The sequence below is a fragment of the Balaenoptera borealis genome (assembly GCF_965194805.1).
Source record: "Balaenoptera borealis genome assembly, chromosome: 2".
NCBI classification, from domain to species: domain Eukaryota; kingdom Metazoa; phylum Chordata; class Mammalia; order Artiodactyla; family Balaenopteridae; genus Balaenoptera; species Balaenoptera borealis.
The window spans coordinates 2,690,456-2,710,819 of NC_138867.1; the positions used below are offsets into that span (position 1 = coordinate 2,690,456).

General features: G+C 50.9%; 1 protein-coding gene across 8 annotated transcripts in view; it reads right to left on the minus strand.

Moving 5' to 3' along the window:
* Positions 1-20,364, minus strand: part of IRX2 (iroquois homeobox 2) — a 38,363-nt gene that overhangs the window by 13,807 nt on the left and 4,192 nt on the right. For 3 of the 8 annotated variants that reach the window (XM_082381216.1, XM_082381210.1, XM_082381215.1), the window contains exons 3-5: positions 19,611-20,336; positions 18,718-18,793; positions 17,482-17,998 (exon numbers count right to left, since the gene is read on the minus strand). In XM_082381216.1, coding sequence (XP_082237342.1) covers positions 18,741-18,793; positions 19,611-20,336 — 779 coding nt within the window. In that variant the 3' untranslated portion in view covers positions 17,482-17,998; positions 18,718-18,740. Of the gene's footprint in view, positions 1-8,327; positions 8,516-14,540; positions 14,908-15,816; positions 15,945-17,481; positions 17,999-18,717; positions 18,794-19,610; positions 20,337-20,364 lie in introns of those variants that run through there. The other 5 variants (XR_014241703.1, XM_082381213.1, XM_082381211.1 and 2 more) reach the window with 5 other exon arrangements.

Here is a 20,364-nt window from a genome sequence, read left to right on the forward strand (position 1 = left end):
GAAGGGCCACGCAAATGATAGGGAGGGGCAGGAACCCACAGGGCCCTTCTGCCTCCTTCTCACCCCTGGATGTGGTTGGGAAGGTATTTCGTTTGTAAAATCCAAGGTCATTTTAGTCACTAGTGAGGTGCTTGTGAGGAATTATTAGTAGAAATTGTGAACAATTCCACTCAGACAGAACCCTGATCTATCTGCCTGTGACAAGCAGACTGTTAGGGGTTCTGAGAGCTCTGGATAACAACAGCTGGTTCTTCTCATAAAAACGGGGCACCTGTCAGCTTTTCCAATGAGGAACTTTCACGCCAAGCATACTAAACTCTCCTCACCCGGCTGCCAGCGCCCTGCCATCGGGCAAAGGTATTTTTAAATGTCTTCCAATATATTTTATTACCTGCAAGGGCAGCAGAAATAGTTTGTCGATGTGTGACGCCCTCCTTTCCCAGCACGACCCGAAGCGAGCCAGCAGCTTAGAGATGGCAAGCCATCACCCTAATCGCTTTTGACTTTTTTCTCCAAAACCACATCATGAAAATGCTGCACTATGAAAAAAGGGGATTGTTCGCAAGGAAAAAAAAAAGCCAGGGTTTCCGTTCAGAGTGCACAGAATCTCCTGCCGCTCCGTGTGCCACCCTGGGCCGTGGTCAGGGTGACACCTGAACCGCTAAGGGTGATGGGCTCCTCCCCAGTCCTGGGACAGCCACGTGACCTCAGAAAAGGCACATGGTCTCTGGGACGCAGCCCCAGGTGACGCTGATTCCGCCTTCCTGCCCCCCCAGCTGTTGGTGCATTGATGAATTAATATTTGTAAAGTACTGAGAACTATTTGCAGAGGGTCTCCAGGGTCAGGAATCACACGCCTCCTCTCAGAGTGAGAACGCATGAGGAAGAGACCTGCAAATACGAATCAGGCTAAATGCCCATTGTAAGTTACGAGTCCGCCCTAATTCTTAGTTTCCTGTGAGCCCGCGACTCCGTGAATTCAGATGTCCTCCCTAAAACCGGAACACGGAAGCTCCGGGGCCCACTTTCGATCTAGACAAACAATTAGCCAGGACATTCTTCTGTTTTACCAACAAAGGTCCTAAATCAGTGGAGCTCCCCCTGGCTTTCTTTTCAATGTTATAAAGTCTCTGTCAGTTTCCCCCCTTCTACTGGAAGGTTACATCACTTTCTTTTTCTTCTCTATTTCCTTTTAGGTTTGGAATCACATTCATGGACAGTAGACACAACATCTATCTGCCGTCTATAAGGTTTAGGAACCTTTCTGAGTTATCCCTCCAACAAAGAATTCTATAATTAGCACAGCAGAGTTAATAATATTCAGTGAATTGAATAATACATTACATAGTCCTTAACAGTATCAGAAAATCTTCTGATTGTCTGGTGTTTCACATGGGCTCCATTTTACTTATTTTTGTTTTTGTTGTTGAAGTATAGTTGATTTACAATGTTGTGTTAATGTCTGCTGTACAGCAAAGTGATTCAGGTATGCATATATATATATATATATATATATATATATATATATATATATATATACACACACACACACATTCTTTTTTATATTCACATGGGCTCCATTTTAAACACAGCCTTTTCATGAGAAAATAATCTTGAATTTGTTACCACAATGTACACTTTGCAGCTAAGGAATTCTAGAATGAAAACAGACATTCCTTCCAGATAACACATTAATGACTATGTCATCTGATATTCTTTCAATTTTGTAGAATTGCAGGGCTGCCTGATCCGGGAAGGCCCCGAGTCCCAGTGCCTCTGTGTGGATATGGCTTTAGGGATGGTTTCCTATGACCTGCTTCTGGCACGGGTGAGACGGAGAAGGCCGGGGAGTTGAGGGAGGCCGCGTCTGACCCCTCACTCGACGAGCCCTTCCCACGCCTTCTCAGATCACAAGATACTCAATAAAGGCACATTTAAAATGTGGCTTTCAAACTACTCCCTCTTACAATGATTCCTTGGGACACAGGAGTCAGACACGGGGCCAAGAGTGGAGCCAACAGCAGGTAAGGGAGAGTTTCTCCCGGGACGTTCCCTGCCCCCCACAGGGAAGGGACGCTGCATCCCCGCTGCCCCCAGGGGCGCTGTCAGGGGGACCAGGCGGTGCCCGGAGGGGCGGGGACGAGGACAGCCCCCATGGAGAGGCCTGGGAGCAGGATGCTCAGGTTACACAGCAGGAGGGGGACCCAGGTCACCAGGAGGCTGTGCTGGGGGAAGACGACCTCAGGCCCCTGTCCCAACCCTCGCCCATCACTCCCCAGAAGCACCCCGCTTGTTGAGCCCCCAGTGGTGTCTTTACCCGTCATCCTGAACTTGAAAGATTTACTTGTGTTCAGAATCTGGAGATGCGTGTCCACTGAAATTAGGCACATGGACCCTCCTCACTCAGCTCCCGATGTATCTGAAAGAGACAGAGTAACGCAAGGAAAGAGTGAACTCCACTCGGGCCTGTCTTTCCCCAGGCAGCTGGTGCAAGACAAACGGTGCCGAGTTGCTGACGGGTGATGAGTGACAGTCCCCAAATATTCCTGAAATACTCGGTCAACTTGATACATCTTGCTTAAGGGCTGTTACTCCACATGATGTAAGGTAGACATACCTCCTGCTCCAAATTAGATTGTGCAGGTGAGGCAGGAATCTGAGGGGCCCAGCTTCAGTGTGCAATTAGGGGAGCATCATGGGCTGCCCTGAGAACTTAACAAGGTGTGTGTTTGTGTGTGTGTGAAACCAAAAGGCAAAGATATTGTGCCTGATTCCTAAGGTTTGAGCAATTTCAACTACTGTTTGTGCCAAGAACACGCCATTAAAAAAAAAAAAAAAAAGGAAAGGAATTTACTGGAAAGGGCAAAGAGATGGGGCCTGCCTATGTAAGTTGAGGGAGACTGGGGGGCGTCCTGTGGAACTCGGGTCAACTGGAAGCTAACAGTTTACTCTTTAGAAGAGAGTAAATTCAAGCAATGTTTGCATAAGCCACGGCTCTAGACTTCATCTCTCTTTCACATTTTGATTCATTCTTGGAAATTTAAACTCCATGGGTGAGTGTGTGTGTATGTGTGGTGTGTGTAGAAAGACAGACAGACAGACAGAAACAGAGAGAGACAGACAGACACAGACAGAGACACAGAGAGAGGTATATCATATCAAAAAACTGTAAGGTCTCAGGAAAGAAACCAAGGGCTAAAATTTTAGTTTCCAGTTCCAGAAGATAAAAGGCCAGAGGCCCTCTTAGTCCTCATTCGCTGAGCCCGGGCAGAGAGCACAGGTGAGCACCCCTGGAGGATGGCAGAGGGTGGTTCCCCCACCAGGTGAGCCCCCGAGGTTTGAGGGCTGAGACCACCATCATTCCTGCCTTTCTGCAGGGCGGTAGTTTGGATGTTACAGAGTGTCTGTTTGTTTCTGCAAACCCTGAAGCCCTCTTTTGTGAACTTGCTGTAGAAAAATTTAAGGAGAAAATGATGCTGGCAGCTGCTCTACTGAAACCAAGAAGGACTTTCCACCATTCCCCATCTGCAGAGGAAATTGCAGGCTGCACGCAGGATATCACGTTGCTGTGTTTGCACCTGTCTACAGGTCCAGTGGGCATTTATTGGGCCACTCCCTCTGGCAAAGCTGAGACACGAGGATGCATCACCCCCGCCACCCTTGGTCGACCCCAACCCATTGTCCTCACTTCATCCATGACCTTCGTTTGCTCAAAGGCTGGCAGCAGGGGAGGCCGGGGACAGCGCTGAGGGCTTGTGTTGCAGGGAGGGGAAATAGTCTGGAAAAGCAGGTCTCGGCTGGACCACTCGAGGAGCGTGGGGTTGGCGCCTGGCCCACGGTGGAATCCACAGCACAGCCCTCGCCCCGGGTTAATCTGGGCAACTCACAGATCTCAGGTGTCTCACCTGTGAAGCCAAGACGACAATCATGACTCTTTTGTAGTGTTGTAGGGAAGATTAGGTGAGATAACCCACAGCACGTGCACAGAGTAAGCGCTAACTAAACACCGGCAGCTACTTCCTTTACTTATTAACTGCGTGTCCTCAAACAAAACGTTCAGAACTTCCGGTGCCCCCTGTGTACCACGTGAAGAAAGTAGCATCAACCCAGAGAGGGCTGAGGGATGTTGTTTAAATGAGATACTGGACGTGGTCTGCCAGGTGAAGGAGATACAGCTAATCCACAAGGATGTGGGTCAACTCCAGCTCTGCTTGTAAAGCATCTCCAGCCAAAAGACCCCCCACCCCATGCAAGTTCCATGAGATTCCCCAGTTTCTCTTCCAAACTACTGAACCTTCCAACTTCTTAACTTCACCCAGATCACTGGAATGAACTGAGGTTTAGACATTAGCCATAAAATGTACGTGTGTTTTAGATGAGTGGGTCTATTTTGGGTCACAGAAACTGACACGTAAGGATGGAATGGCTGTGCCTAGCAGTGGCTGAATGAAAACTCTCCCGGGTCACTGGCAGCTCTCAGTCCGTCCAACCTCTGTCCTCTGAGACTCCCCCCACTACACCTGCTCCATTCCAGAAGCCCAGGGCTAAGTCAGCAGAAGCACGACACAATGATGCCTCCCTCCACACGTTCCATGTGGGATAACCGTGCCGCCACCACCATCACCCCAAAACAAAATTTCCTCAGAAGCCAAAGAGTAAACACACCTCTGATCTATTCCTTTCCCAGCCCAACGTTGTCTGAGTTATGAAGCAAATTAGTAGCCACTGATTAAACAACTAAACTACTGGGTTGAGAGGAAAGTTTTCAAATGCACTTACCTATTTAACTTTTCTTTCAAGGCCACTCATTAAAATTAATAGCAGTTAACGTTAATAAAAGTCTCTTTTTCATCATTGAGTTGCCCACCCGATCAACATGTGTGTGTGCTGAGGCTTGTGAGGTGGAAAAAGGGCCCGGAAGTAAAGCCGTGCTTCAGGGAAAGCTTCCCCGCCCCTCAATCCGGTGCCTGTGTGGACAGACGCAAGCACACACATGCGCGCACACACACACACACGCACGCGCACACACACACGCGCGCGCATACACCCCCAAACGCGCGTGCACACCCCCACCCACGCACACCGACACCCACACACACGCAAGCACGCGCGTGCACACCTCACACACACGTGTGCACGCCCGCGCACGCATGTGCACTCACACCCGCACACACGTGCATACACACACGTGCATACACACATACGCACATCCACACACGTGCGTGCACACCCGCACACGCGTGTGCACACACACACACACACACACACTGTTCCCTGCAGTTTTAAGTTTTTGGCTATAACATACACAAAATGTATTTATAAGCAGAGTTGTCAAATTAATTGATGTAATTGCTAAAAAGCCATTGCTTCTTCCATGGCAGTTAAAAGCCCATAACTTCAGTAATGTAGTAAACAAACTTGTTTTATCCACGTAAGCCCCCTTTGAATTCTTACCTAACAGGGATTAAGCACGTACCCCAGAGAATTTTACTAGAAGATGTCTCAGGTGAGAAGACATGTTTTTGCTCACTTCCTGCATAAAGAAAGCTGGAGGCGTGCAGGAGATGGCCAGTCATCACCCGCAAGAAGCCGCCAGCAGGTGGCTGGAGGGGAATGGAACCCCAGCTGCTCCCTCTTCGGCTTCTCACCTTGCAGACACTTCACCTGCACGTGGCATTTCAAGACTCCAGGATCATTTCACGAGTGTTTCACAGGACACATATTTAAAATAGATGCTAGTCATCTGCATCTAACAAATTGCGCTAAAGAGCAGTTGAGGCAGCGCCGTGTGGAGGGGGTCCAGACAAGGTCAGAGGTCACAGAGGAGAGAGAACACAGGGTGCTGGCGGAGACCACGGCTTTGTGGTCCTGGCCTCCAGGACCTGTCCTCACTGCCTCTTGCACTCAACTGTCTACACTACTTCCTGCACCGGGCTGTTCACACTGCCACCTGCACCCAACTTCTACACTGCCTCCTTCACCTGACTGTCTACACAGCCTTCCCCTGCAGCTCGCAGTATGCGCAATTTCCCAGCACAAAGATGTGTTTTCAAACAAGAGCAGGCAAGGAAATGAGGAGGATTATGCAGGAAGCTGGCGGTCCGGGTCCTGCTGGGGGATGAGAGTCTCGGGTCTGATTCTGCAGGCAGCTGGGTCCCCCCTCAGCCCCTCCACCAAGAGACTGTTAGGTCTGCGATATTTTGGAGGTCAGTGTAGAACAGCTTGGTGCAAGCAGGCCTCCGAAACAGGATCCCAGTGCTTGGATGTTGCAGGGGGCAGACAGAGAGGTGAGGGTCACAGGGAAGGCCAAAGACAAGGGGAGAGGCAGCAGAAGGGGACAGAGGAGGCGGACCTCAGGCATCGCTTCTCCACTATCACGTGTCTTCCCATCAGAACAGTTTTGGGACTTCCCTGGTGGTCCAGTGGTTAAGACTTCGTCTTCTAATGCAGGAGGTGCTGGTTTAATCCCTGGCCGGGTAGCTAAGATCCCATATGCCTCGCAGCCAAAAACACAACAAAGATTAAACAGAAGCAATATTGTAACAAATTCAGTAAAGACTTAAAAAACCTGTTGCAAGGACAATGTTCAATTTCATTTGCGTCTGTGGCTCAGTGCATCTCTCGTTCTTCCTTCTCAACAAGTTCTCTCTGCTTAGAGCATAAATTACTACTTGAAAGTCACGGTCTCTTTGAACAAACCCCGATGTCTTTCCACAGACATGCAAGGTAGCCACCATGAACGAGAAATGGACAGGCCCGGGCTCTGGGCGTAGGATTACTCTGCTCTGTGCTGGTGGACGAAGACCATGGACCGAAGACCAAAGATCACTGTGTTCCAAATACATACTTCGATGGTTGCACAGTGACTGAAATTCTCAGATGCCAATAGGAAGCTCCTAAGAAACCCACGTCCCCTAGAGGTTTACGGTGGATTCTAAGGGGCTCATTGATAACACCCTTGGATTCACTGGTGGGACTGTGAATCAACCACACAATGAAATCCAACAAGAAATTATTCAAAACTCATCCTGCTTCTCCTGCTTTTAATTCTTGTTGAACTGAAAAGTAAGTACTTTAAAGAAACCCAAGTCCACTACCAAGAGCCCAGGATTCCAACATGAACCAATTGGAAAGCAGCTTGCGCAGGTGACTACACGTCCCAAGATTCCAGACCTCAGGAAAAGCCTCACGACCAAACCTATCACTTTGATTCTATCATATTGTTCCTTACCTTTTCTATCTGTAAACACTTGAGTCGACACATACTCACTGTGTTGAGTTCACAACAAGGCAAACCTAGGAAGGCTCCCTACCTATCGCGTTCCTGGATCTCAGAGCTGGCTGACGCTGGAACACACAGGCTTGTAAATCAAACTGTCTGCACAAAAGGGGTCAGGGCCCAGGTTTGAACACCAGCATCCCTCCTTCCTGCTGAGTGTGGTGAAGGATGATCTGTGTGCCCGCAGGGCTAAAGCCTCTTCCTACCCTGGGTATCACTACCTATAATGCAGACACTTCCCTGCCTCTGATGGAAACCAAAGGGCTTTCTGATCACCCTGTGGTGGCCATGCTAAGCCACTGTCTCCGCACAGCTCTGTTTGCAGGACGTCAGTGGCCTCTGGAAACGTCTGACACTTTCAAGAGCTTGTGGGATCATCACATCCCCGATCTGCCCTGAAGGAAATACACCCATGTTACAGAGGCCCCAGCTCTGTCTCACAGGGCTCCACCACTCGAATGCTGCCTGAATTTCCACTGCAGGCGTTTTCTTTTTTCTTGTTTTCTCACCTCAGTCCTGCACCCATGGCCCTGCCAGACCAATGGACCCCTAATCTCTCTCCAGGTGACTCCAGTGCCATCCTGGCTTAAGGTCCATTGGATTAATGCATGAAGTCACTTAATGTGGAACATAAAATCCCTGAATGTGGGTGACTGTCAACAAATCCATGCCAAGGTAAAGTGACCGTTTTAAAAAAGCAGCGTTTACTTATGAGAGGAGCATGTGATTTGGGAACGGGTTTTCATGAGAGAAAGGCGAGATGGAGGGCTTGGAGGGCCATCCTTTGGTGGGAAGGACTGTTGAGGTCTCTGTGTATAAAGACAAGGTCTGCCTGCTTTCTACCACAGGGTGATGGGAGTCTGGCTTGAACCCGAGCCACCTTACACCTCTAATTCTATCCACTCACAGTCACTAAATTCAGTTCTGTCAATTCTGCCTCAATTTCTCCCTTCCATACACCTCTCCTCCAAGCCATGTACGAAAAAATCTCACTAGACAAATATTTTTAATGTATCTCATCAGTAATAGGCTTGCCAGACTTAGCAAATAAAAATAAAGAACATCCAGTTAAGTTTATTCTTACTTTTTGCATGTGGTTTACTATACAGTTTCTGTTGAAAATATACTTAAATGTACACTTTGAATACAATTACTTTTTAATTTTTGAATCATTATTGTCAGTGGAACACAAATTATATGAAAATCTTGATTACTACAAGGGAAGGAGTGATCCTGCTGCAAAGAAGACAAGGAAAAAAATGAATAAATATATAATTTATGAATTACACAGTCTTTATTACTAATCCAAGCTTTGCCACCCCTCAGAATGAAACACTCAGACGTGCACAGTAATCATTAAATTCAATCCTCTTTGATATGGTGATGACTCCTGTGCAAGTTATGCTTTGCACATATTTTGTGACTGTTGTCAGTTGAAGGTGTATTTTCCCAGGTAGAAAAGCTAAAACATATTGCATGGAACAGTTTATAAGCCTGATTTACAAATGTTCAGGATTCGGACACTGAAGGGGACTCATTTATCCTCTTGGCCTGACCCCTGCATGGCCGTCACTGGGCCTCGCGCTGGGATGAGGTCTGTGAGTGGACCGACCGGGGCAGGTGGATAGTGATGCCAGGGCCAGCCTAGCCGAGCACGGAGTACCCTGGCAGAGCCTCCGGGGCAGGAGGAGCTGGGCTTTGGGAGGAGAGCCACTTGGGGCACACAAAGGGCCACGGCGGAATCGCTGAGCGCTACTCCCTCCCCTGCCTAGGTTGTGGAGGTCACCGGCCTCCATTGCCTTGTCCGGGGTTCTCTGCCTAGCAGAGTGCAGGCACTCCCCCTCCTGTAGGACCGCTGTCCAGAGCCAGCACTGGGGCCCTGCTTAGCAGGCGCCTGCCCGCCCTGCTCGGAGCTTGCACCCCATCCTCTCATGCGGGACACCCTCCAGGCGAGGACCCCATCACAGTCGTCAGCGCCTGCCTCTAAGCACCCAGCCTGAGGCTGCCAGTACTCCTGTGCATAAGCCCCTACCAGAAAAGAAGTGCCTCCTGGGCCTCCCAACACCGCGGTGAGTTAGCAACACGACTGGTCCCTTTCCCACAGGTGTGCTCTCAGCGGCTTCTCCTTACCTCGAGGTAAGAGGCCAGGAGTGCACCCAGCCTGGGACAGCCCGCCGCACTCCTGCAGCCCACAGCCCACCTGCAGCGAAGCCTCTCGCTGCGCACTCTGCCGAGCTTGCACGGGGAAGGCAGGGAGAGGAGGGGCTTCGAGCACCTGAGCACATCATTTGCTTCTACTTAAAGATCTAACGTCAGTCGAAAAGTTTACATTATAACTCATTTGTGTGCTGACTCCTGGCAAGACGGCTTTATCTTCTTTCAAAGCACAGCCTTGACTCAGCGCCTGCTTCGTAAGAGGTCCAGCCCCACGGAGAGGTTAAACCAACTGTGTTTCCCATCAGGGCTTGGGCTCATCCCACCCACCGCAGACAGGCCCTCCCGGAGGAAGCGGGCCCTTTCAGTAACTCCTGTTTACATCTGGGCCCATTACCACCTAACTCACTATTATTTGAGGGGCTGAGTATCACTAATCATTTTAAACGGATTGTTTTTCCACTGCTTGAGAGCCAGAAAGAATAAACCTGGAACTGGCCTGGGCCTCCTATTTAAATAAACTAGCGTCCTGGCGCCCGATCTGCCCCGCACTTGGGCCCAGGGGTCCCCAAGGCCCCGCCTCCTGCCTCCCGCCCCACCCCCTTCCCGCCTCCAGGCCTTGGCGGGCTGGTCCAGGCTCCCGTCCACCATCTCCGCTCCGGTCCACCATCTCCCCATCTCGGCTGTACGGACCTCCAGGGTCGAGTTACCCCCGGGAGTCGGATGGTGGGAGGGACGGGGCCGAGGTCGGGTCGGGGGCACAACTTACCCAGATCAACAACAGGGCCCGACTCCCAAAGGTTACAAAGCACACCGCCTCCCCGGACCCAAACTTCACTGCCCCAGCCCCACCCCAGAGCCTCCCCCGCGGCCGCTGGGGCCTCCTGCAGGTCCTGCTCTCGGGGACGCTCTCCCTACCGGTGGGAGGATGGGGGCGCTGCTCCCATGGTCCTGCCCCGGCACTACCAGCTCTGAGCGTCCAAGTCAAAGTCGCCAGTGGCCACCCGAGAACGAGGGCCACAGTGCGGTCTGGCAGCCAGGAGTCCCAGAAATGAAGTGTTGGCAGTGAGGCTGGGTTCCAGGACGCCCGCCCCCCCACCGCCTTTGACTCTAGAGCTTGTCCTCAGGAGCTGTAGCTGGACGAAACCCAGGCGACCTGGCCGCTCGCGGGCGCCCCCATCCAGGCCGTGAACTCCGCTGCGTCCACGTAGGCTTGTCACCACCTCCAGGCAGCCCTCCAGCTTGTTCTTAAAGAGAAGTGCGGGGCGGGAGTGGGGGGGAGGGAGAGTGTGTCGAGGTAACTAAAGTTGCTTGATCGGGCCTATAAAACCCTGACTTCTCCTGGTAAATTCCCTGAAAAGGAGAAGAGATGTCTCAGGCCACTGGCCTGCGGGGAGCCGCACCCAGACGCCAGCGGCTCAGTCGAGCGCCCTCCGGCCCCTGGCTAGGTTTATCCAGGTCGTCCCAGAGGGGCGGCCCCGCCAGGCGAGCTGTGCAGTCAGGCTCCTCCGCGCAGTCCTGGGAAGGCGGCTGGGGGCGCGCGGGGTCCCCGCCCCGGTCACTGCGCGGCGGGACCTTCCGGGCGCGCGCCACGAAGGCAGCCGCCGGTGCGGGGCAAGTGCTCTCAGCTGCCGAGCGAATATCACCTCGAGCTCTGCTCCCAGCACCGCGCAGTTGCCTTGTGCGTGCAGTAAAGACCCGCAAAAGAACCGAGGGAAGGGGGCGGACAGCAAGGCTGGCGGCGGCTCCTCCCTCCTGGGCGTGGGGAGGGCGCCCAGCCGACCCTCCCTCATCCTAAACTTGGAGGCAGTGCTTTCGATTTGCGGCAGCTGGGGTGTGGACTCGTCGCCCCTTCCCCGCGCACGCCCGCGCTCCTGAGGGGCAGGGGTGCGGCACCCACAGCCGCCCGCGAGGGTGTCCGGAGCAGGGCTGGAGGACAGGGGGCCCGCGAGAGGGGCCGGGAGGAGGAGGGGAGACTTGTCCAGGGGAGGGAGCAGGCGTAGGGCCAGGATGGGGGCTAGCGGAGTGCAGCCGGGGGCGGGAGTCGTCGGAGGAGCCCGGGATGGGGCCTCCGCTGGGAGCTGGCAGGCGTCGCGCGTCCCTGCAGGCTGGTGGACGGGCCCCGGGCGCCTGGCTGCGGCCTCCCCTAAGGAGGCTGCGAAGGGCCAGACCGTCTCCCTCGAGGGGACGGGGCCTGGAAGTGGCGGGAGGACATCAGCAGGCCACTGGACCCGGGCCTCCCGGAGCGAGATCTGGGCGGGGGCTCTGCCCTCTCCTGAGCGGCCCCCGCGCCCCCCGCACTTCCCAGTGCCCCGGGCGAGGGCTCCCAGCCGGGCCCTGCGGTCCCTCCCGCGCTCTCCGCGGTCCCTGGACCTGCTGCTGCTCTGCTAGCCCGCCTCGGTCCTGGCCGCTGCCTTTGGGGGCCTCGATGTGACCAGTGAGCGCACACGTGGCGGCGCAGCCCTGGAGGCCGGTAGGACAGAAATGGGTCTAGGGGTGTCAGCTGAAGGACGTCCTCAGCCCGGACGGCCCAGGGGGCTGGAGACCGTGGAGGAAAGACAGTTCCTTGAAGAAATGATTGTAGTAGTTGTGCAGGGGCCAAACGTGGGCTCAGAACCGACCCTGGGTTAAAGGCCCTTAATGAACTTCGGGCCCCCGGGGGTCCCTGTGGAGAGCGCGGCCGGGAGCGGGGCGCCTCCAGGTCACGCACCTCACGCGGGGCCGCCGGCGCCCACGGCTCCCCCTGCGCACGATGCGGAGCGGCCTCCTGGGCTGACACTGCCTCTGCCCACCCAGCACGTCGGGGCACCGATCGGCCTCCCCTGTCTTCCTGGGCCGCCTACTTGTCCCCACCTGACCTGCTAACTCACCTCCCAACTTTTCAGGGCTCGTGACGCCCCCGGGTCCCGCGGGACCCGCACCTGCTCAGGACGAACGCCCGGTACCCTTCCCATCCCTAGGCCAGGGTGGTCCCACTGTGCTGGTAGGAGCAGGGCCTGAAAACAGGGGTCCTCCCCCAGCCCACCTTCCCCTGTTAGAAAATCTCAGGGGTTAAAATGTTCGCTTTGCGCTTTTTCTTGATCTCGGAGGGGTAAGGCTGGAAATGCTGGCACCTTTACCGGCCTTGCTTAGACCTGCGGCTGCGAGTCCCAGCCCCACTAACTTGGGTCAGCCTTATTAATTCCAGCTGCACTCTATTTGTCTGTCATTTTCCCCTTTTCCTCCCGAATCATTACTTATGGCAGAGGGGGGACATAAAGGTGCCCGTTAGTAGAATGGAGGCTGGGAGGGAATTGCTGACAAGGAGAGCATGAATGTGTGTTTTCCCTAAAGGTCACCAACAGAAGGGGCCTGGTCTGATCATCTCTTAAAATGGTTACTCAAGAACATTAACTAATTACCCAATCAGAGAAATGAAAAAATATATATATATATTCTTTAAAATAACCAAAGGTAATTATAACCCGGTTGTTGACACTAATGGTGAATAATTGATCAGGACTTACAATCAATTGTCAATTCCCCCCACCCCCACCCCTAAAAAAACGTGAGTGCTTGTGTAGTGTTATTTTGTTTCTCCCCTCTGGGCATTGCCTATGAAGATCCACTCAGTTCCCATTTGGAGGCAGCCCCAAACCTCACAGCTGCTTCTTTAAGAATCTTAGATTTAATTTGTTTTCAGTTTCATCTAGAACCAAGTAACATCGGGACACCTTTTTAAAAGATACTTCCTTATTATCTTGGAGCCACACTTAAACAAACAAACAAAAATCATTCTTCCTCTTTCCTTTTACCTGGGGTTGCAAAAGAACAGACGGCAGATTTCCTGACTCATCCCATTTGCATTATATTACCAGTAGAGTCCTCCTTCCTAACAGCTTCAATTGTTATCTTTCTTAGAAAGAGCAAGAACACTCTGCCCTCAGTAGAGGGAATACAAGCCTATTTTCTCTGCCTGGAGGGTGGAGGGTGTAGGTGCCAGCTGAGACTATATCCCTCTGTTTGCAGGAGATGCAGGTGAAAAAGCAGAGGAGAGCATGAAAATGGGGGTATTTGCTCCCCAAACTGGGGGTAGAAGTGGTGTCTCCCTCGCCTACCAATGCCTGGCATCCAAGTGCACAGCATCAAACACCGGTTTCCTAACATTCTAGCCCAAGCAAAGGGAAGGGCTGGCGTGTGGTTTCATCGTGGCCAATAGAAAGTAATTTCCAGCAACTGGAAAATTATATTGTCATAGATTACTTCTCCTTATAATAAGCCTTTAAAATATCTGCAGGGATTTGTCACTTACATAAAGGTTTGCAAATACATCAAAGGGATATGTCCCCTTTGCGATTTGTAGAAATTCAAATGATGTTAATCATAATATCCACATATCACAGACTGTTGTGTATTGTTCCCAAGATTGTCTCTTGGGTTAACACATTTTTTTTTTAATGTTTAAAATGTTATTTTTGTGAAAGGCAGTGTAAAAACACATATTTAATGGGTCTATTTATATCCTTAGTTTGGGGTTAAAATGAATGTTTTCCTTGGGATTTTCAATGCACTGGGAAACTAAAGAAAAAGTATATGGTGGATAATCAGTGTAGACTGTTACTTGGAGGAACTTTCTAATAATCCAGCGTATTATTTACATCTGAAAAGGGATGCCTCCGACTGAAAAGATAAATGGCTTTGTAATGATTTTTGCAAACTGTCTCTTTACTGCGACTCGAGCAGAGAAAGTTTAGGGCACGTTTATTCCGTCACGTTAAGAAACAAAAGGGTCGACTTGACTCTTAGCCTCTTTGATAATATTTCAGTGCGATTTTAAATGACCCTAAAACGCACGCGGCCAGTGGAGGGCGGCTGCTCCGTCCGCGCTTTCCGCAGCGGTGCGCACGGGCCAGGTCCAAAGATGCCGGATAAACACGCGCGGAGGACAGCCTCGCGGGCACCCGGCCGCTTCCCCGCTTCCTGGACCCGCTCGGCGGCTGCGGCGGCGGCGGGGGCGGCGGCAGCGAGGGATGCGGGTTGCGCGGAGCCCCGGCCCGGGCGCCCGGCCCCTTCCTCTCCGCCGCCCCCGCGGCCTCGCCGCAGACAAAGGTGGATGAAGTTCTTTTCAAGTTTCAAAGGCAGTTGCCCGGCAGCTTTGCAGAAACAATAACTCTTTTATTGGGAACAAATGTTGACATTTGACGGGAGCGGAGCCTGCGGCCGCCGGGCAAGCGCTACCCTTGCTCTCGGCAGCGCCCGACCCCGGGGCCCACCTGAGATTAAAGCACGAATTCCGATAAATCTGCTCTAAAGCACCCGGGGCCGCGCGGGGTAGAGGCCGGCCGGCCGGATCGCGGGCTGCATCCCAGCCGAGGGGCGGGAGGCCGGGCCAGGCCCGCGTCCCCAAGGCCCCGCGTGCTCGCCACTGCGCGCCTCCCTCGCCTCCGCTAACATCTGCGAAAGTCTTCGTGGGCCAGGACGTAATGTTTGATTAGCTAGATTTTAAAGCAAAAGATAAAAATCAGACGCAGCAACTTCCTTCCCTAAGAAGGGTCTCTCTGTCTCTGTGTCTGTGTCTCTATCTCTGTCTCTGTTTCTCCCTCATCTTCCCTAAGGATCTGCGTGGAGAAACCATAACTCACTCTGCATTTCCTTAAAAAGATCCCGCTAAACACCTGCAGCTTTTATGTGCTTAGAGCACATTTCAAAATCACGTTTTCCAGAAAGAAATTCAGGTCAGGAGGCAGGGTGGGTAAGTTATGGAAATCTTTGATAATTTGTTGGACTTATAAACATCAAAGAAGATTCGTTAGCCTGGGCTAATCTCCTGCGCTGCTTTGAGTTTTCACCCATTGAAAGGTATGCGTTGTCCCTGAGCGAGGGCGTGTGTGTGTGTGTGTGTGTGTGTGTGTGTGTGTGTGTGTGTGTGTGTGTGTGTGTAGGGAAGGGATCACATGTCCAGGTAAAACAATCTTCAGTTCCAAAGGGAGACAGCTTTTATCCAGGCTTCAATTTCTGAACATGTGCAAGGGAGATCAATTTTTGCCTGGGTTTCCTACTTCTCCACTCCACACTTCTTTAAGAGATGGAGTGCCCTCGCTGTGTATCCTCACTGGGGGCATGGTCTTTCAGTGCTTAATTTGTTAAATATTGTTAACTTTCATACTTTTCACTGAAGTCTTCAAATATTCAAATTATAATATTGCATATAGCAGATATTGCTGCCATGTGCATTGTATTCCCTGCTGACTTAGGAAATATAGCTAATATTAGTAAAAGCAAAACTACTTAACGCCTTCGTATGGCAATGTCAAATGCTAGCTGGAAGGAAAATCATTATCTTCACAGTAATTCTACAAAGGTTTCATCTGAGAGAAAAACAGGCAAAGGAGCTCCCGCCTCACTTTTATGTCCACAGACTCGAATTTGTTTTCTTCCAGACGTGCTGCCACAGAGTAACCAGGCTGCCCACGTGAAAAATCTTCCCTGTTGCCAAGAGATAGCTCAGATCCAAACATGTCAAGGTCTCTTACTAGGAGAGGCAGGAAGGAGAAAAAAATAGTTGTGTACCCCAGAGATTCGCTTTCTGCTAACCTCCAAATGCTTATCTACTCAAAGCCAACAAAATGCCTGAGAAGTAATAGAAAACCGAAACCTTGGCCTGCGTCTCTGTTGGCAGTCAGACCCCACCGTTCCTCCCCATAGGCATGGCTCTGTGACCAGTTCACAGCCCCCTGGATTTGCCTCAAGTATCTAACATTACTTTCAAATACCCTTTCTAACAAGACCCCAGCAAGAGGCCACTAATTTCTAAGGCACAAAAAGCCACTGGAGAGAGATCCGTTTGTCAATATCAACTGGTCCAGCAATTTCCCATCCTCAGACACATCGGCCTATCGGAGCTGGCAGATGTTTAGACAAGATTTTATAAATTGTTCAATATCAGCCCATAATGAACCCCAACTGACCATTCCAAAGCAGCTAAAAGCATCCGGGACGACCCCCGCTGGGATCCAATAATGCTCTCAGGCTGCAACATTATTAATCATGGAATAAAATAGATGAACCTCTTGAAAAATAAGTGTATGATTGATTAAAGGGCAATCTAAGAAGCTATTATTCTTGTTTTATAACTGTAAGTTATATTCACTCAATTTATCTTTGGAGAGGAAATAAATGATTGTTCATTTCTTTTCTGAAATTATATTATATGGATATCCATATAATTTTGCTGAAAATTAAAGTGACAGTTTTGCTGCTTTTATGATACTAATCAAAGGGAATATGTTCCCTGACTACAAATTCTAGGCTTGTCCTATAATTAGATAGTAACACAATAATGAGGCAATAGGCTAAGGTTCTTTAAACTTTTCTTTCCCCCCAGGATAAGGGTAAGAGTCACTGCAAGGAAAATAAATCTCTCCTCCCAGATTTTCACCGTGTGTTTAATGTGAGTTATATGAAAACGAGAGTTAAGAAGTCATCCAATAAATCTGAATAATCTGTTCCAATTTGGATAATTCAAGCTTATAATAAACAATTATTTCCCTCAATAATTTATGGTGAGGGTGTAACTATTATCCATGTTATCACAATTCTCTAGTTACTGAGAAGGTTCAATAAGCCTACACCAGAAATAAATATAAAATGGATCCTAATGCATAGGCATATCAGATCATTTTATCTTGCCATGCTTTTAAAATGTACACTAACAAGCCGTTTTCATATTCAGAACACAAAATCTGAATTTTCTTGCAATGCATGTGTATATAAATAACCTAAAACCATACATATTCTCCCTACTGTGTACTTCTCTTCCATCTGCCTTTTTGTAGGAGCAGGAGAAAGGAGAGATTATTTTACACATTTTCATTAAAAAGCCTGAGGTCAGATCACCTGGGCAGAGGGGCTACTATCACCAGGACTCCCTACCCAAATCACTCTTCCAGGACAAATGAGCCCCAGACACCAAATTGTTGTAGACTAGTTTGTTTTTATTTACAATTTAAGATATAAATTAGTAAAGAATTCTTGTTAAACAACCAACAAAGATTATATAACCAGCAATGTTCAAATAAAAACCAGGCAGAATTTATTTACAAAAGGTTTAGATTCCATTGCAATACAACTTGCATAAATTACTAGAAGCTTTATATCATTATAAAAATAAATATCAAATTTGTTTCCACTTCTTAAGTACTCAAGTTCTATAATCACGTTTTATTTCTACTGTGTACATCTTTTACAAATAAACTTTACAGTAAATCCTATCACACCTATAGAATATATACCGTGGCAATGAAGTGATCAATTCAAGATATCCTGAGAAAAAAGATTGTTTTCAAAAGTCACACATACATTGGGGAAGCTATACTATGCCAACAAATTCACATATGTCCAACAAAAGTCTGTTCCAATAGAGTCTGTGGGTTGGCAGTGCCCTGTGGATCCTTCTCTTTTACAGTGGCACAAGATGTGGTCCGGATTTAGAGATCATTTTTTGTTTTATATATCTGTATATTTATGAACTTGGGAAGAGAGAATGGCCTGCTGACTTTTTTTTTCCAAAGCAATTGTGACACCTACCTGTGGACCAAGGAAAAAACCAAATCATCCCAAATCCTTCAGTCCCATGCCAACATCATCATATTCTAAAAAAGAGTCCATCTGAAATGGTTTTGCATCTTTCCCATCTTCAAGATCTGTGATTAGCAATTGTGCCTACTTGTAAAGTAGGTATTTTTTGAGTTACTGCTGTCAGCCAGGCGAACTGCACGGCCCTATCTAGTCCATCTGGACATAGGGACAAGCCTGATAAAAGACTAGACTAGTCCTTCTATGTCTCTACAGTCTGACTCTGCAAAGATCATCTATAAAGGGGTTTGATACCCCAAGTTTCAGGAGCACTCGCTCATCAAAGCAAGTGTCTATTAAGGGTCTAGCATAGTTAAAAAACAAAAAAAGTTCCAAGTTGCATACAAATACCCAGATTTTAAGAATCTATTTTTTCCAAAGAGAAAACAACAGCAGTAGTGCAATAAATACATTCCAGTTAAAGGAGTGATTCTGTAAAGCAGAACTTGAGCAGAAAAAGAGGGACTCTCTCTCTAAAAGAGAATGGATCCTCTCCCACTTAAAGGGAAAAACAAAACAAAACAAAACAAAAAAAACCGGGGAAGATTGCAGTGCTCTGTCCTCAAACCCCTTGACGAAAAGCAAGAAATACACATTAAGCAAGTTTACAGGGCAACTGGTTCGGGGAGGCTCCCCAAGGGGTAGGGGGGAACCCCAGGGAGCCCACTTACTTGCATTGCTGCGTGCGGCCCTTCTATACGTAGGGCTGGAGGCCTCCACCAACCACGGTGCAGCCCTCACTGGCATCTGTCAGGGGAGGGGGCAGTGAGTCAGAACCCACCCCCAGAGCCATCAGTCTCCCAGACAGCAGCACAGCCACCAGCCCGCACACCCACGCTTGCAACGCCCTCGCCCCCTGCGCCCAGCAAGCAGTTTGGGGGAGCCCGCTGTCTCCACCACCACTGCCTGAGACAGACTTCGGTCACGTTTCCGCGTCCTCATTTTCTCTCCCCCTCGACTCCTTTTACAGGTCTTATCAGCTCAAGCCTGAATTATGAGCAACATAGACGATATAAAGAAAAGGAGAGAAAGAAAATAGGTTCTCGTTTTCTATTTTGAAGATTTAAAAACTAAGGCCTCTGGGAAGAACTAGAACGTTTTGTTTCCTTTCAGCCAAAGGCGGAAGAGGAGATTCAGCTGAGACTCTATAAAGGGACAGAAAATACAGAAGCTTAGGCTCAGTCAGCAGGGGGAAAGCTGGCAGCTGCATCTTGTGGCAATTTGTGTTTGCCCAAATGAAAACGGTCACGAGAATACTAATAACGGTAATAATGATAAATCAAATGAAAACTCAGTTATAAGGGGGCAAGTCCCGTTGCGAGGCAGGATCGCCTGGCCCTCCGCCCCCTTTCTGCCCTCACCACCCCTTCACTGCTAACTTGTAGTCCAAGAACCACCGTCCAAAGACGTCTTGTCTTTTTCCTGTTCTCGTGTAAGCGACAAAGCTTCCCTGGCCAGACCTACAGGTCCCCCGGCCCCTTCCCCGGCTCCTCGAGGGTGCTCACCAACCGGGGACCCGCCGGCGCCCCCTCCCCCAGGGCCCCGCGGGCCGCAGGCCGCCTACCTTTCTTGGGCTCGTAGCCGCCGCCGGGGGGCCGGTAGTGGGGCTCCAGCGGGTGCGCGCCCGCCTTGCCCGCGTCGCTGGCAGCCTTGGGCGCCGCGTGCAGCGCCTCTCCGGGGGCCGCGGCCGCCGAGTTGTACCGCAGGAGCCCCTGGCCCTGCAGCGCCGCGTTCAAGTTCCCGTAGTTTGTGTAGTTGCCGTAGAAAGGCGACGTGTAGTAGAGGTGGCGGCCGAGCAGCGGCGACGCGGGGTAGGGCGAGCCGCCCGGCGGCGCCCCGGACGAGGCGGGCGCGGCGGCCGCTGGCAGCCCCGGCGGCGCGCAGCCCGGGCCCAGGCTCGGCTGCTTGAGGTCCGACGTGGCGATCTCGGCCAGAGACCACAGCTTGGGCTTGCTGGCGGGCGGCGGCGCGCCCGGCGACGTCCGGCTGCCCAGGGGCGTCTTGCCGCCGCCGCCGCCGCCGCCGCCCCCGCGGGGCGCGGCCTCGGATGGGGGGCTCAGCAGCGGCGCCTCCACGCCGGTGAGCGGCGACGAGGTCACGGGCTTGGGCGGCGCCAGGTCCCGCTCGCCCTCCTCGTCGTCGTCCTCGTCGTCCTCCAGGTCGTCGTACTTCTCCTTGCACTCCGAGCCCGACTCGCACAGGGGGTCCCCGGCCCGGCACGGCAGCTTCTCTCCGTCCGACTCGGCGGAGCACGAGTGATCCGTGAGCGAGTCGACGTGCAGGCTGATCCCTGCAGGGGCGCGGGCACGGTCTGTGGC